Source organism: Aegilops tauschii, chromosome 3, assembly GCF_002575655.3.
Source record: "Aegilops tauschii subsp. strangulata cultivar AL8/78 chromosome 3, Aet v6.0, whole genome shotgun sequence".
NCBI lineage: Eukaryota > Viridiplantae > Streptophyta > Magnoliopsida > Poales > Poaceae > Aegilops > Aegilops tauschii.
The window spans coordinates 15419202-15436125 of record NC_053037.3 but is presented as its reverse complement, the minus strand read 5'-3'; the positions used below and the strand labels follow the sequence as shown (position 1 = coordinate 15436125).

Below are 16924 nucleotides of genomic sequence, written 5' to 3'. Positions count from 1 at the left end.
CCTGAATTCTGCTTTATAAACCACTCTCCGGCTTGTGGAGAGGGGGATCTGGATTATTCTGGGCTTGGCCCTTGTAGCTGCCATGTTCCGGCTGGCGAAAACCCTAGCTATCTTGTTTCGGATCTGAGTGAATCAATCAACAAATTCCCCACCGAATTGCTTGTTTTCCTTCGATCGCTTGCAATTTCAGAGACAGCCACTACTAGGGCCTGTCAAGTGGTATACAGAGCGTACGCTGTAGTCCTTGGAGGCGGGATTTGAGCCCAGATCCGATCTGGCCTCCGATCTGGCGCGGCGGCGGTGTTAGGAGGCGATTGGCGGCGGTGGATCGATCGGCAACAAAAAGGTGGAGTCGTGGTTTCTGAAGAACATTTCTTCAGTGCAAAATCCCACCCAACCCTCCCTTTCAGTGCTGTTTACTTCGGCGGCTGGGTTCTTTCCAATCTAATGGGCGAAATCGAACCAGAGTGGTTGGTTACCGGGCAACCGGTGTAAAATTCCCTCCGTTCCTCGCAAGCTTCGTTCTTGGTCCAGATCTGCAAGTAATGACCAACACAAACCCTGAAGACATGGTAGGTGAGACGCAAGATACTGCGTGTTTGGAACTTGAATCTCTACAACTGGACATCAAAACACTCCGGCAAGAAAGAGAGGAAGATAGAAAGGAATTCTATCATTTCACAGATTCGGTGAACAAGAATTTTGCCAGCATACAGAAGAACTTCAAGAAAATTCAGACCACCTTGCTGAAGTTAACTGCAGAACAATCAGTGGAGGAGGACGAGGAAGAAGAAGAAAGACCTGATCTGTTATCAGGGCAGGGAAGCACGGCTGTTCCTCCAGGGCGACCAAAGCAGCTGCCTAACAACCATTTCCCTGCAGACAAACAAGACCCTGCAACTATGGGATCTGCTGTACTGGTGGACAAAGCAACGGGCAGAGAACTTAATATGGATGGCACTCCAAAAGGTCCCTACAGACATCCGAATCACACTGCTAACAAGCAGGAATTCCACACTCCCCAGCAGCAACAGGGTCTAGCTACAAAACACCTGATGACAGTAGAAGAACTACCTGAACCAGAGGTCAGAAGGGACAAAAACAGACCTTATACACCTGAAGTCAGAAGAAACCTCCTGAGTGTCAAACCTGCAAAGTTAACCATTGCTGAATTTGATGGAGCAGATGCAGACTCATGGATTCAAAACATTGAACAGTATTTCTCTGCTGCCAGAACTCCCATTGAACAGAGAACTGAGATAGCAGTTTCTTATTTAAAGGGGCAGGCTGTCCAATGGTGGAGAGGGACTGGTTTCATTGCTTGTCACACTCCTTGGCACAAGTTCTGTTCTGCAATCACACAAAGAATTGCAATAACTTCTGTATGTGAAATGTGAAGGCTTTCCACAAATTAACTCAACAAACTTCAGTTGACCACTATATAGCAGAGTTTGAGCAGCAGATGAACTTGATGAGGAGGGACAACCCTGCAGTACCAGATGACTATTACATGCATAGCTTAATTGCAGGCCTGAACCCCTACATCCAAAGTCACCTGGAATGTTTAGAACCTCCCAACATGACAAAAGCCATGTGGTTAGCCAGAAGAATTGAAAAATCTTGTCCTCCTGCTACTACACAAAAGTCTTATGTGCCAAACTACAGAAAAGGAACCCCAGGGGACCTGTCTAAACCTGTAATTCCTGTTAGTACTTCTCCTGATGCTGTAATTCAACAGGCCAGAGAAAAGGGCATTTGCTACAAATGCAGGGAACCATGGTTTCCAGGACACAAGCAGGTGTGCAAGATGTCACAAAAAGCTCAGGCATTGCAAGGACAAGTGGACAATCCTGACATTATCTACATAGTGGATGCAAAAGGAGAACAATCTGATGTGGAGGAAGAACCTCCTAATACACAGGAGCTCAAAATCTCTATGCATGTAGCTACAGGAATTCCTGAAGACAAAAAGAAACACACTTTTACATTACAAGTCCAAATTGGAAACACTATGGGCCTTGCTTTAGTGGGTAGTGGAAGCACCACAACTTTCATTTCCCCTGCTCTGGCAGCCCAATCTGGATGCCCTGCAACACCAGTAAAACAGGTCCAAGTGACTGTGGCAAATGGGGGCAAATTATATAGTGATTTTTCTCTTTGCAACACCAAGTACACTATCCAGGGAGTGGAACTAGTTTCTGATTTCAGAATGTTGAAACTCACAGGATATGATCTCATTATTGGAGCTGACTGGATGTATAAGCACAGTCCTGTCACCTTTGATCTCCCTAACATGCAGTTAGGAGTCAAACTCTCTAATGGAGAACATATCACATTCCTGGATGAGAGTTTGCCAACAAGCCCCTGCTCTCCCTTGTTACAAGATATGGAAAATATAATGGAAGACATGCTCACTGGAGCTCTGATGTGGATGCAACCAGTACAACTAGAAACCATACATGACTCTGTCAAACAGCCTGGAATTAAGACAATCTTAGAGAATTTCAAAGATGTTTTTGCAGAGCCCACTGGTCTACCTCCAAAGAGAGATTGTGACCATGCAATCAACTTAGAACCTGGAGCTCCAGTTATAAACCAAAGAGGATACAAGTTGCCACATCACCAGACAAATGCTCTAGAGGAAATTATAAAAGATATTCTGCAAAAAGGGATCATCAGATTAAGTCACAGTCCATACTCTTCTCCTGCTATCTCGGTAAAGAAAAAGGACCTAACTTGGAGGTTATGCATTGATTACAGAAAATTAAATGCACACACCATCAAGAACAAGTATCCCATACCCATGATAGAAGATCTACTAGATGAACTTAATGGAGCAAAGATTTTTACCAAGCTGGACCTCAGAAGTGGTTATCATCAAATCAGAATGAAAGAAGGAGATATTGAAAAAACTGCTTTTAGCACACTCATTGGCCTGTTTGAGTTCCTTGTCATGCCCTTTGGAGTGACAAATGGGCCACCTTCCTTTACAGAACTCATGCAAACTGTATTGGGACCTCTCCTGAGAGATTGTGTGTTAGTTTTCTTTGATGATATCCTCATTTTTAGTAAAACATACAAGGAGCACTTGGAACATGTGACACTGGTACTGGAAGCACTCAGGAAACATCAACTCTATGCAAAGCTCTCTAAGTGCACCTTTGCACAAAACCAAGTAGAGTATTTGGGATATGTGATCTTTGACAAAGGTGTATCAACAGACCCTGCCAAAGTAGAAGCAATCATTAACTGGCCCACACCTCAAAATGTGACACAATTAAGAAGTTTTCTTGGCTTAGCAGGGTACTACAGGAGGTTTGTTCAGAGTTATGGGGTGATCTGCAAGCCACTGTTTGATGCATTGAAAAAGGATGGATTTCAATGGACTGAGACACAAACAACTGCTTTCCAGCAACTAAAGGACAAAATGACCTCTGCTCCAGTTCTTGCCCTACCAAACTTCTCCTTGCCCTTTGTTTTGGAAGCTGATGCTTCTGGCTATGGAATTGGAGCAGAAGGGACAACCCATTGCTTATATGAGCAAAGCACTAGGCCCTAAAGCTACTGCCTGGTCCACCTATGATAAAGAGGCACTAGCAATCATTGAAGCAATTAAGAAATGGAAGCATTATTTTGCTTCCTCCTCCTTGATCATCAGAACTGACCAGCAGAGTTTAAAATACATACAAGAGCAAAAAGTGACTGAAGGCATTCAGCACAAACTTCTCATTAAACTTATGGGCTACAAATTCACAGTGGAATACAAAAAAGGAAAGGAAAATAGAGTGGCTGATGCTCTCTCTAGAGTTAAATATGCTTTACTTGCCTTGGGGGCAAGCACTGCAATTCCTACTTGGATAACTAAAGTTGTGAACAGCTACAAAGGGGATACAAAATGTTCTGATCTACTTGCTAAACTAGCAATAGATCCAGCTGCACAACCTCCATACACCCTAACCAGTGGAGTTCTCAGATATAAAGGAAAAATTCTGATTGGCAATAACAGTGCACTGAAAAGCTCCCTGCTCACTTCCTTTCATAAGTCTGAACTAGGAGGACACTCTGGGGAAAGAGCAACTTATCACAGATTGAAAATCCTTTTCACATGGCCAGGAATGAGGAAAGCAGTCCAAACCTTTGTCCAGCAATGCCCTGTCTGTCAGCTAAACAAAGCTCAACATGTGCACCCTCCTGGGTTGTTACAACCACTGCCAGTTCCTGATTTTGCTTGGACCCACATTAGCATGGATTTTGTGGAAGGACTGCCCAAATCTGAACATAAGGACATGATACTTGTGGTGGTTGACCGTTTCACTAAATATGCTCACTTTATTGCTATGAGACACCCCATTACTGTCAAGACAGTAGCACAAGCTTTCACTGACAATATATTCAGACTACATGGGTTGCCCACTGTTATAGTGACGGACAGGGACAGGATATTCACAAGTCACCTTTGGCAACATCTGTTCAACAAAATGGGAGTAAAACTACACTTGAGCACTTCCTACCACCCCCAAACTGATGGGCAAACAGAAAGGGTGAACCAGTGCCTGGAAAACTACCTTAGATGCATGGCTTTTGCTCATCCCAGGAAGTGGCACTCTTGGTTGTCCATGGCTGAATGGTGGTACAACACCACATTCCACACATCCCTGAAAATGACCCCCTTTCAAGCCTTATATGCAAGACCACCTCCTCTGATTGCAGAACTGATGCTACCACCAGTGGAGGGAGATGATCATCAAGCTCAACTGGACAGGGATACAATAGCACAACAGATTAAGGGCAACTTACTCAAGGCACAAGAAAGAATGAAGTTCTTTGCTGACAAGAAGAGATCTGAGAGACAGCTTGCAGTGGGAGATATGGTCTATGTCAAATTGCAACCATACAGGCACACCAGCTTAAGTACACACAAACACCTGAAACTTCATTCCAAGTACTATGGTCCTTTCAGAGTCATGGAAAGAATTGGAGCTGTAGCTTATCGTCTCCTCCTGCCTGAGGGCTGTCAACTTCACCCCACTTTCCATGTCAGCCAACTCAAAAAGCACATTGGGCCTGAAGCTGTTCCAAACCCAGCACTTCCACTCCTTGATGAGCAGGGGCACATCCTCATTCAACCTGAAACTCTGCTTGACAGAAGATTGATTCCACGTGTTCAGGGAGACATCAGCATCCCAGTGGTGCAATGGCACATCAAGTGGCTCAACTTACCAGTAGAGAATGCAACTTGGGAAGATGCGGCTTTTATCCAGAAGATCTTCCCTGAATTCCATCCTTGAGGGCAAGTCTGTTGTTAGAGGGGGGGAATTGTCAGGCCCGCCAACTGTAGTAGTTCATTTGATGAGCCACAGTACCGTCAGCTATTGCCTGGAGGAGCTATGACCGTCGATCTGTGATCTGGCGGCCGCGAGGAGAACTTACCGCTTCGCCGTTAAAGTGTGGCCACAGCCGTCGATCTTCATCTGGACAGCTAGAGTCGTCGCGTCCTACTTTTTAAAAGTTACCGCGCTGTCTTTTACCTGTCGAACATGTCGCTATCTACTTTACCCTGAATTCTGCTTTATAAACCACTCTCCGGCTTGTGGAGAGGGGGATCTGGATTATTCTGGCCAAGCCGTGTTCCGGCTGGCGAAAACCCTAGCTATCTTGTTTCGGATCTGAGTGAATCAATCAACAAATTCCCCACCGAATTGCTTGTTTTCCTTCGATCGCTTGCAATTTCAGAGACAGCCACTACTAGGGCCTGTCACGAGGTCTCTGGGGACCACGCAGTAAGGGACTGGCGCGGCTTCTGGTCGTTGGTTCCGGCGATGCCAAGCCGAAGATCTGAGTCGCCGAGCCGCAAGTAGCAGCTGGACATCCATCCGCCGGCCCCGACAGCGAGCTCCGGCTGCCCCCTACCCCATCCGCCTGCCCCGGAGTCGCAGCCGTGGATAGCCCCATCAGCCGCAACCTTCACCAGCCACGCACAAACCTTCCAAAGACAAATTCTGTCTACCTATGATTCATATATCTGTCTACCTATGTATCTATCTATGTAGAACACCTCTTTTGTGTTGGTTGCAACTATGTTATGCCTGACAAGTTATCCATGCTATGATAGCTCCATAGGCCTGACAAGTTATCCATCATCCATGTTATCTACTAAGTTATCTATGACGCTTAACCATCATCCCTGTATCTATCTTTCTTATTAGTACTCCAGAACTAAGTCTTGTTTGGTCATCAATTTGTTCTCTGTTGGCATGTAAATTCTGCAAGGGTTTTTTGGTCTCCTAATTTAGTCCTAGGAGTGATACAGGTTGTCAAGTTTTATGTTGTTGATCTGCTTCAGGCCATGTTTCTCTGTTTCTTGAGTTATAATTGTTTGCAGAATATTGTGTGAGAGTTCCTGATTCTTTTCCTTTATTAAAGAAGCAAACACATATTGTTTTCTTCAAAAGATTGACAGCTTGGACTTTGAATTTGCCGTATGTTAGTCATACTAATAATTTCTGGACCAGTTTAATAGTTTTTGTAGGATCATAGCAAAGAATTATAGCACCAGCCACTTTATTTAATGATAGATTTTTTTTAGCATCTACTTGTTGTACTAAAGTATCATGGTTTTCTGAATTTAATATGTAAACGTGTCACCATTGGGCACACAGCTCTCATCTCCACTCTCTCTCATCCGCTAGGGATGGAGGGGCTGCCGAAATCCACCTCGAGGCAGAGGGGTAGGCAGAAGGATGGTGGGCGTTCCACTCGACGGCGAGCCATGGGTGATGGCGATCTCAACGCAAAGTTTTCCGATCTGCCCGTCTTCAAGGGCGTGGAGCGACGGAGGTTGTCTCCCTCCTTCCACACGGTCGCAGCATCGGGAGAGGATTCAGCCCCCGTGTGGTTCTGCACCAAGGTCAGTGACGAGGGTGATTGGTAGTTCACGCTTACTATGGATGATTAGTGGAAGTATGTAGCAAACAAGTGCTTACAGTAGGAACATGAAAAGGCTGGCTTGATGCAGTTATGTACTGTATCAGTTCTGAATTACCCCTACTTGTGCAGTTTCTGTCAAGAATGGAATCTATGAGTTCTGGAACTGGTTTGATGATAGGACATGGTAAGAGCCTCACAGACAGCTGAATAATTTAATAATGTGCGGGTTATTTGTAAAGCGGAAACACAGTTAGAATACATGGCTGAATTATCTTCTGCTGCTTCTATTTTAAGTATCCCCTTGGTCGTGTGATCGGTAACACTATGTATCCTGGGTTGACTTTGACAGCTGGAAGCATTTGGTGGCATGTTACTGAAAAATGTGCCTGAAAGATTTGATCGGTCTACTAAGTTGGTAAACGCTCTGAACATCCAAGTGTTGGTGGAGACCGTTTGCGTGTTACTGCTCCAATTTTCTCAGCAGATGCTTCCTGGGCTACTTACCTCTTGATAAAGGTTGTTTTTTCACAGAAGCATGTATTCTCACAGTAGCCAGAGTGTATCGCTTTTTTATCTGGTAATTCTGTTCTCGTTAATGTTAATTTTTCTGTAGGAAGCAAAGGGCACTGGAGCTGGATGGATGCCAGTAGCCATTCTGGCAATGGTAAATTGCACTTGATTTATAGATGTTTTCATTTTCATATGCCATGGTCTAAGTGGAAATATAAAAACTTTTCGATGAAGCTAGGGATGCCATTAAGTAGCTTTAGCTTTACCTGTCTTTGGGTGGGAACATTACACTCTTCAACAACGAAAGAGAGGGCGAGAGGTGATCCTTCTGCTCTTTACTTGTGAATCTCTATTTCTTACTAGCTCGGGGAACTTGCACCCAACAAACTAATGGATGATCTTGCAAACCTCATCAAGTATATTAGTAGTTACACTGTGAATTTGAAAGCAAAAAAATATTGTACATTTGTTCATGTTAAATTTAGATGTGTTCTTGGGCAATAATTGATGGTAGATAATACATGATGGGGGATGGCCTTCATTGCTACAATTACTTTTCCTATCCCTCCTTAGTTTCTTTTATGTATATTAGTTTCTGTTTGCCCCTTTGTTTTTAGGGGAAGTTTTCTTACTGCCACAGCTTGGTTGTTCTAACATGACAAAATGTTGGATTTATTATCCTGGTAAATACTGGATACTAGCTCATTTTACTTCAGCTCATAAGGAAAGGGATCTGTATGCAAAGCGTGTCATGGGACGGTATGCTGGAATAAACGCATATAGCCAGTTCATGTTTACCCTTTTCTTTACACATATGATTGGGACTAGCAAATTCACATATACAAATATGTTTCTAGAGCAAGGATGAGAAGCACTCCATACACAACCACAATTGATGGGATGACGGGACTTGAGGTCAAACCACACAGGTTTCGCTTGTTGATATTTCTGGCATATACTTGATGAAATATACATAAATATGTGTTCTTTCGTATAGGTTTGCACCATAATCAAGCATCAGTTCAATGGGAACTGGAATGATGAAAACACTTGTCGTGCCTCGGAGTGTGGCGCCGAGGAGAAGGACGAGCAGTCAGTGGTGTCTTCGTCTTCGCCGATTGTGCTGGTGTGTTATTCCTTTCCCTGCTCCGCCGCCTAGGATACTCCACCACGGGATTCGAGTATGGCCTTGCCTTGGATGGGTTGAGGATGATCAGTACGTCTGGATTTTGCCATCCTTCTTGGTTGTGATTTTCATTTGTTTTTCCTTCTCGTTTAGCTTCTCTTCTATGCATGGTGTATATGCCCTTCGGAGGATTGTGTTAATGCATCAAATAGGATGTGTGCACCTATTTTATCATGGATCTTTGATCCACAATCTAACAATTTTTTGTTCTGATGGCTGCAATTATGTGACACAGAAGGTGCTTCTTGCTTGTTTGTTCAAATGGCTAAAAGAAAATACCCCCTTCTTTTTATAGTACACATTCCCTTGACATACATTCCAAAAAATTTAAGCACCCACATTTTAATTTATTTTGGCAAGGCCAGGGCTGGGGGAATCCCCACATTATATATCTGCTTATATTTCAGTTTAACACTTTTGAGCAAGTTGTTCTTTATGATGTGTTTCTGTTAAGTGGAGTAGCTTTTTTTAACATATGCCGCTCATTTGGGCTGCATATGCATGTTCAAAAGTACATCGGCAAGATTTGTGCACCCATGATGGCCGCGCCCCTGCCACTAGTCCTGGACAAGTATCACTTGCTCGGCCTGGCTTCCTGCTTGCTTAGTATCAGTTGTTCTCCAAACCGTAGCAGATTGCAGAATATCTTCAACCGGAGACAAAGAAACGAGTGGAGGAATGGTGACAGCACTCGATTCCAAAACCTGCTCAGCCTGACTTCCTGATTCACTGAACGTTCTAAGTCTCAAGTATGCATTCCAAGATGCTCTCCAAGTTTCGATTTTTTCTGCAGCCGTATTTGTCGTCTATGCATCCAGTTAGGTGCTAGTGAGCTTCCTCCCTCATCAATCTCCATCCGTGTGCATGACGACTTCTTTATTCAAAGTCTTTGGCGGCGACCGTTTCTTGTCGCGGCTTGATTGCCTGCTTATGCGTGCACGGTCTTTGCTTGCATGGAATGTGACGTCAAGACCGTGATGTGCATTTATTGCTGGGATTGTGGAAAGTGGTGGCGGCATATCCTTCTCGAGCATCGGGGTGAGAATTCTATGTCTAATTCTAGTTGATTATCTCTGACGGGGATGATATTCTTGCGTCGTTGCCTTGTTGAAGGCATTGCTTGAATTTGTTAGGATGAAAACTTAGGATCTGGCCTTCGGTGGTTGGATACAGAGACGTCAACGCTTGAGCAGTGTTTCTTTTCTGAAGGCATTACTATTGGAGAACATTCCTTGCTGTCCTTGTGATGTCAAAAGATATATATAATTATTGCTCTAGTTTTTTATCACTATTCTGATCACTTCGAACTTTTTTCGCTCCGCCTAGGCAAAACTTTGCTCTTTGCCAATACAAAAAATGTTCACAAAATAAAATATATTTGCGAATTTGAGAACTTGTTCATGATATTGAAAATTGTTCACAATTAAAAAATGTCAAATTCAAAATATGTTCGTGTATTAAAAAATGATCACCGAATTAAAAAGTATTCATTAATTTAAAAATGAAAAAGGAAACAAAAGAACAAATGGAAATGAAAAAAGAAAAGAAAAAACTAAACTAAACGAGAAAAAGGAAAGAAAACATAGAGAGAAAAAAACCGATTCATAAACCTTCCGAAACTTGGAAAGGGAGTCTCTTACATGCATCGGCCCAGTCTTACCTACACGAAGTACAGAGGGGTACACGTTGCCTGACTACCCGTCGACATGTGCGGGAATTTCCATGCAAAAAAAAAAAGACATGTGCGGGAATTCTTCTTTTTTTTGGGAGGGAAATGTGCGGGAAATAGGATCACCCGGGCGGAAATGGGCCACCCACCACACAAGGCCGTGGCAGCCCACGATGAGGCTCAGACCGAACAAGCCCAGTGGCGATGCTCAGCTCACATCTCGTTTTTACCCACTCATAAAAAAAATATCCTTTTTACCCCTAATAAAAAAATAGAAAGCTCACCTCTGGTTTCCGTCTCCCCAGGCGGCCGCGGCAACCCACCATGGATCAGCGCGGCGGCCAGTGGAGAGCTCCCCGTCAAGCCCTCCCCCAATCTCCACGGTGCCACCACCGGCTCGGGCGACGCACCCTCATGGCAGGGGCGCAGGCGGAGCACCGGCAACGCTCCCATAGGTGATCGCAACGCTTACATATAGAGAACTGCTCCATTGCTCCTTCGCCAACAAAGCAGAGGCATGTATGAAGCAGATCAAAGCACACTTAAATCCTTGGCGTGTTGTTGTTTTTGTTACAAGTTCCAAAGTTTGCAGGATCATCTTGGTAAGTGTCACAAGATTTGGCTAAAACTGTAAAACAAAAGGTGAGCAAACTGTTATACAAGCCACAGGCAAGAAACAACACGAGCTCAGCCAAACTTTTAGCCTGAATAACTTTTGAAGGGTAACATCCAAATGTGTAGAAATGTTTGATCATGTTCGGGACAAAGCATGTTTAACACTAAAGTTAGCTTACAACTTTTGAAGCCAGGCAAGGATAGTTTGCCGAATCATCCAAGATTTCAGATAATTATGTACCATTACCAACTTCACTGAACCATTGCATACACACAAGCTTCAAGCCAAACCTCCTAAACGTAGCAGAGTTAACAAAGGGAACCTGTTTGTTTGTGCAGCAAAGAAAATTTGTGTCCATGTTTCACGCGCAAGTCAATGAGCAGAGTCAACATGGCAACTCTTCTATGCAAAGCAAAGAGCAGCCACATCTACTGTTGTGACTTGATCTTTCTGGAAACATTTTACTGGCAGCAGCTTTAACAATACCGGGACATGCCAAGCTCTTGAACAAAGAAAATAATATGGACAAGCTGTATAAAATGTCTAGAAATGACGCTAAAGATAAACTTATCAGTAACTCTAAGATAAAGTATTGACATCTCTAAATAGCAGAGTGACCACAGAAGGTTTGCTTTCTCTGCTATGGACATGCCCAACTCATCAGTAACTCTAAGATTACTTCCCTTGCATTTTTTTTCTTCAGTGCAATTTCCACAACCGACACTATCTATACTTAGCTCTGGATCATGACTTGGTGACATCTCCAATAACCTAGCTTGGGATTCTCAAGGAAACAGTCTAGTTTGGTGACCACCTACCCGTGTGCACGCAGGGAAAGAATTTAACCTTTGCAACGCCTCATCGTCTGGCGGACATGGGCAACAGAAATAGATGCTGATTAGAACCCTGTCTGCTATGAGAAAGCAGGTTTCTGGTTCCCTTTTAGCCTGATATGGTGGCCTGCAAGCCAACCAACCAAAAATAACTACCTCCAGAAGAGAAATCTTTTAGAAGCCTGATGCAGGCCTCCCATGAGTATTTCCGAATCTGGACAGGGTCCTCACGAAACCACCTTCACTTCCGGACTTTCATCAGAGAGATGTTTCTGCCACTTGCATGAAACAAACAACAAATCACCACATGGATTTAGTAGCTCGAAAAATTGTAATTTCCATCAGAATGGACCCTCATCTTTTCTGGTTCCTGTGAATGAATTAAGCCAGCAAAAAAAATAAACTTGGGTCAGCATTATTACTGGTTATTCAGTAACAATAAGATTCTGCGTGTATACATACAGTAAATAAATAAATAAAATCAGGAAATAGTACCTAAAATACAGCCGTAACATCTTGCATATACTTATGAATTTGCCTGCATGTCTATCAACATAAACACATCTAACGTTTTTCGTCTTCCTGCATTGTTCCTTTAGTTCTGTACTGCAGTTGCTCACATACAACTCCTGTAGGGAAGCTGGCAGGCCCTTTTCAGGCAATGAGAGAATTCCTGGACAAGCCTTAATCGATAATCTCTTGACGGAGGAAAGAAGATGCAGCTCCTTAGGCAGCGATAGGAGATCAGTGCAATAGCAAAAATCAAGAGTATGAAGAGATGTTAGGTGACAAAGTGCTTTGTCCTGTTCTTCTGTGAAGCATCTCACATTCTTTGCCTGCAGAGAATGAGGGCATGAGAAACCATTACATATTGAGTAGGTTTGAAACATCAATCCAAATATTATTCGTTATTACCATGAAAAACACTACATGTTGGAGAGAGGGGAGGCTCTTGCAAATTGCCGTGTTAAAGAATGAAGTGTTATCGATCTCAAGCTTTTCCAGATGCAGTAAAAAGTACAGATCCTGGTCCTGCCCATGTGATGAAGAAGGGCTGCAGTTTATGGCCAAACTAGGGCATTCAAATATCCGCATGTGCTTGATACTGCAGAGGGACCCCGTACCGTCCAGAGCAGATAACCTAGAACATTTCTCGACAATCAATGTTTCTAAAGATGTGCAAGGATAAAGAGCAACAGATGTTAGCTCTGGACTCCGTGATACCGACAAGATGGACAACAAGGTGAGATTAGAAAGCATGGAGGTCAGCAACTTGTTATCCATGTGAGTAACCAGAAGGTCTTGTAGCGATGGTGGTAGAAGGGGGCAGCTGCCACTAGATTTCTCCTTTTCTGTCATTATGGAGATGAAAAACTCAGGGCATCCTGTTATATGTAGTGTTTTGAGTGACACAAATCCAAGAAAACTTTCACTGCCCCGGAGAACCAGATCTGGAATGTCCTCTATGCACAAATACTGAAGTCGATTTAAGAGATCAGATGGGATTTGCAACAAGCCATCAGTTGTCCAGTCGTGGTTGTCAGATGTTATGGAGCTCACATTCCCAGCAATCAGACCACCAATTGCCAAGGATGCTATTTTTGGACACTTTCTAATAGTCAAGAAATAAAGGAGGGGCAATTGCAACAGCAAGTCAGATAACTGCTTCCCAGTGATACCACATGCTTGGATGACAAGCTTCTTGAGCAATGGTGAGAAGATAGTTTCACCTCATTGGCCATACGGATATACAGGCAGGAAAAACCTTGGGCAGTCCATAATTACCAGCATTTCTAAGGAGAGAAGCTGACAGAAAATTTCCCATGGCAGATATTCAAAATCCAGAAAGCTCGGAATTGTTAATTTCTCAAGAGCACTGAGTCTGCAGCCAGTCAAAACTAATACTAATATCTCATCCAAGGTTCTCACACTAGCACCCCCCTTGATATGCAATGCTCGCACAAGTAATCTGATGTGAGGAAATGCTCCTACTCCCTCAATAGACATTGTGAATAGAGATTTCATCTCACCAAACTGGGGTAAGTGAATAAGCTGAGGACAATTGTAGATGTTGACACGACGGAGACAGCCGAAGTGAAAGCCTTTGCCACTGGAAGAAGATTGTGGTGATGCAAATGACCTTAGTTTAGGGCAATCTCTTATTACAAGTTCTTCTAGACATGGAAAAAGGACATGCTTTTCAGATTCAGCCCAATCGTCGCAGGACATAATTGGTACTTCTGTTGAAGCAGACAATTGAACCAAATGCAGTGTTTTAAGGAGTGGAAATTGCCCAAATGGCGGAAGTAACTCCCATTTTGTGCAATTCTCCAGATAGATAGACTCTAAGCTGGTGAGCGGAAAATTGGAGCTCAACCATGTTGGGGAATAAATACCTCCATAACTAGTTATATGAAGGCGCTTAAGCCCGCAATGTGGATGAAGACCCTCAAGCACCTTTGCCTCAGTTATAGAACTCACATCAAACCGGTTCTTACACCATGATAGCAGCAAATCATGGATGTATATTTTGTCCCTTAATCCAGCATTCATAGACTCCTCCCTGCTTCCCACATTCTCCAGATTGTAAATTGCAAGTGATCCTCCCAATTCTCTTAACCCGGTTAACTGTTCAATCTGAAAGTCTTTAGTCTTTCCCACTCGGAATTCCTTCAGCTCTTGGAGCAACTTTAGCCTCCCAACTCCAGCAATCTTTGCATGCAATTCACCTCGAGCAACAAAATGCCTCAGATTTACAAGATTACTCATCCCATGTGGTAAAGTAGAAAGGTGCACCCAGTATTCTACATCAAGAACCTGGAGGTGATAAAGTTGGCATATAACCTCTGGCAAGGGTGTGCCAGGAACACTGGATATTAGTTCGAGGTAGCGAAGATGGATTAACTTGCTGAAGTTACAGATTAGAGAGTCTATGCTATAACTTAGCGTGGGCAACCTCAATACGCGAAGATACCGCACTTCTTTGAATACCTTGGAAAAAGTTTCAGAAAACTCTTTGTCATACTTTCCAAATAGCATTAAGGTGCTCAAATTTTTGGTCTGCACTTTTTCACCAATGTAAGCCAGCTTTCTCTGAAAGTTATCACTGGGAGAAAAACTGCACGCATGTGGGTTCCACTTATAGGCAGATCTTGTATTGATAGATAGGTGTCGAATAGTTGCATGACCTGTTCCACTTCCTGAATCAAAATTGTCCATCATATGGCATTCTTCTAAAGAAACTATATGTGCCAGGTCATGAATGAGATCATGCATAGAGTAGTATGTACTTTTTTGGAAAAAGCCTCGGTCCACTAAATCATTCAGGTAATGATAACCAGTTTTCTCCATTCGCTTACTTCCAGAAGAAATAAGACCTTGTGATATCCAAATGCGAACCAAGTCCAGCCCATCAAACATGTGACCCTTGGGAAATAGTGCACAATAAGAAAAACACCTTTGGAGACGGAAAGGCAAGTGTGTGAAACTAAGTTTCAATGCTGGGATGATATCATCCGGCCCTTGCTGTAGCTTCCATTCATCACTTTGCAAAATTGACATCCAGTGGCCACCATCAAGGTCTCTTCTCAACAGGGCGCCAACACTTTTTGCAGCTAAGGGGTAACCCTTCAACTTGTTGGCTATCCTCTTCCCAATAACCTGTAAGCTTGGATGTCCTTCATATTTCTCATCACCAAATGCACATGATTTGAACATAAGCCAAAATTCATCATCTTTCAGGCCATCTAAATGGATAGGGTCCATAGTAGAAATCATTTTTACAACCGAGTGATTTCTTGTTGTGACCAGGATGACATTGCCATTCATCGAACATCTTAGTGGTGCTAACAGCTTGTCCCAGCGGCTTTTATCATTGTCTTCCCACATATCATCCAAAACAAGGAGTAGTCGTTTCGACTTCAAATCCTCGTCAAGAATCTCTTGGAGTTTATTCAGGTTTGTGATTCCTTCATGCTTGCTTGCACCAGTTGATAGGCAGTCCAGCATCTCACGAGTGAGCCTTACTTCATCAAAGTCGGCAGACACCGAGATCCATATCCGCTTGCTGAAGCAACCTTGCACTCTTGCATCGCTATAAACGAGCTGCGCTAGAGTAGTTTTCCCAACACTGCCATCACCCACAATTGGAAGGACTGACAAGTTGACACCACAAGCCTCAGCGCTGATGAGCGTCTGCACAATGTGCTCCTTTACAGCGTCTCTCCCAAATATCTTTGGCTCGGTAACGTAAGCTGTTGTCCAGCCACGGCAATCCATACCAGCAGCCTGGCCACTGCAAGTGACAACAGCGTCCAACCTCTCCATCTTGATTGCCTCACGGACATCGTCTCCAGCTTCACACATCCGCCTCAAGATGTCATCAATTCGGACGGTAGCATCCTCATCTCCACCAAGTCGCGCCCTCTTAGCGCCACGAATCTTGGAGACCACCGACTGGACGGCGGACAGCGAGGAGGAAGTGTCACTAGCCTCGTCCGGATGGAGCTGGTGGTGGATCTGGTGGTAGAGCATTTCGTCGAGCAGGTTGTCTGCGTCGCAGGCGAGTCGATGGAGACGGCGGAGGGAGCCGAGCAGGGCCTCGCTGCGCGCCCTGGGCACGCGCTCCTGAGCCGCGGAGAGGACGAGATGGAGGCTTTGCAGGCGGGAGCGGAGGCGGTGGACGTCGCCTCCGGGATCCGGATCGGGGCCGGCGGAGCGCGCGACGGCCCAAGCGGCGTCGATGCCGTCGCTGACGAGCTTCTCCAGGACGACCTGGACTAGCCAGGACGCTGCGCCCACGACATCCATGGGCGCGGTGGCGGCGGCGGACGAGAGAGATCCGAGGATGTAGGGATGGCGTGCAGAGCTTGAGCACCAGAGCTTATCTGTAGCAGTAGCCGAATTCGCCGTCTAGTCTGAGTGTGTGAGGTACTGGGTGAAAATTCGAAGGAACTGCATTAATTTTTTGGGGGGAACTGCATTAATGGAAAGGTAAGAGCGACTGACCCTGTAAAATCTCGACCCGCAAAATGCGTTTGCAGTTTGACAAAGATTTTGTTTGTGGGTCGAGAACGAGTAGGGCCGAACAAAAACTATAGATGAAACTGCATAATTTGAAAAAACAGTTTCGCGGGAGAAATTGCACCACGTACTACATATATTTACATGATCAAACACTACAA

General features: G+C 44.2%; 3 protein-coding genes across 4 annotated transcripts; 2 read left to right on the top strand and 1 right to left on the bottom strand.

Moving 5' to 3' along the window:
• Positions 1-569: 569 nt before the first annotated feature.
• Positions 570-3559, top strand: LOC109734752 (uncharacterized). Its single transcript, XM_020293939.2, has 2 exons — positions 570-1289; positions 1400-3559. The coding sequence occupies exons 1-2, from the start codon at positions 570-572 to the stop codon at positions 3557-3559; spliced, it is 2880 nt and encodes a 959-aa protein (XP_020149528.2).
• Positions 3560-5628: 2069 nt separating this feature from the next.
• LOC120976359 (uncharacterized) lies at positions 5629-8841 on the top strand. Of its 2 annotated transcripts, none has more exons than XR_006671598.2 (5): positions 5629-6907; positions 7057-7111; positions 7277-7443; positions 7541-8366; positions 8435-8841. XR_006671598.2 is itself a non-coding variant. In XM_073509832.1 (5 exons), the coding sequence occupies exons 1-3, from the start codon at positions 6692-6694 to the stop codon at positions 7315-7317; spliced, it is 312 nt and encodes a 103-aa protein (XP_073365933.1). In that variant the 5' UTR covers positions 5629-6691; the 3' UTR covers positions 7318-7443; positions 7541-8352; positions 8435-8841. The 2 variants fall into 2 exon arrangements, 1 of the variants encoding a protein (XP_073365933.1); XM_073509832.1 differs by having other exon boundaries at positions 7541-8352.
• A 2138-nt stretch (positions 8842-10979) lies between these two features.
• LOC109734753 (putative disease resistance protein RGA4) lies at positions 10980-16700 on the bottom strand. The gene is made up of 3 exons (XM_020293940.4): positions 12657-16700; positions 12237-12577; positions 10980-12111 (listed from the first exon to the last, which is right to left on the bottom strand). Exon 1 carries the CDS (start codon positions 16548-16550, stop codon positions 13473-13475), a length of 3078 nt encoding a protein of 1025 aa, XP_020149529.1. The 5' UTR covers positions 16551-16700; the 3' UTR covers positions 10980-12111; positions 12237-12577; positions 12657-13472.
• Positions 16701-16924: the final 224 nt, after the last annotated feature.

Excerpts from the sequence above, each read along its gene's own strand:
- LOC109734752 (XM_020293939.2), top strand. The coding sequence starts at position 570 with ATGGTAGGTGAGACGCAAGATACTGCGTGTTTGGAACTTGAATCTCTA. Across the intron at positions 1,290-1,399 it reads CTTATTTAAAGGGGCAGGCT|GCTTTCCACAAATTAACTCA; the intron begins GTCCAATGGTGG and ends TGAAATGTGAAG.
- LOC120976359 (XM_073509832.1), top strand. The coding sequence starts at position 6,692 with ATGGAGGGGCTGCCGAAATCCACCTCGAGGCAGAGGGGTAGGCAGAAG. Across the intron at positions 6,908-7,056 it reads CCGTGTGGTTCTGCACCAAG|TTTCTGTCAAGAATGGAATC; the intron begins GTCAGTGACGAG and ends CTACTTGTGCAG. Across the intron at positions 7,112-7,276 it reads TGGTTTGATGATAGGACATG|CTGGAAGCATTTGGTGGCAT; the intron begins GTAAGAGCCTCA and ends TGACTTTGACAG.
- LOC109734753 (XM_020293940.4), bottom strand. The coding sequence starts at position 16,550 with ATGGATGTCGTGGGCGCAGCGTCCTGGCTAGTCCAGGTCGTCCTGGAG.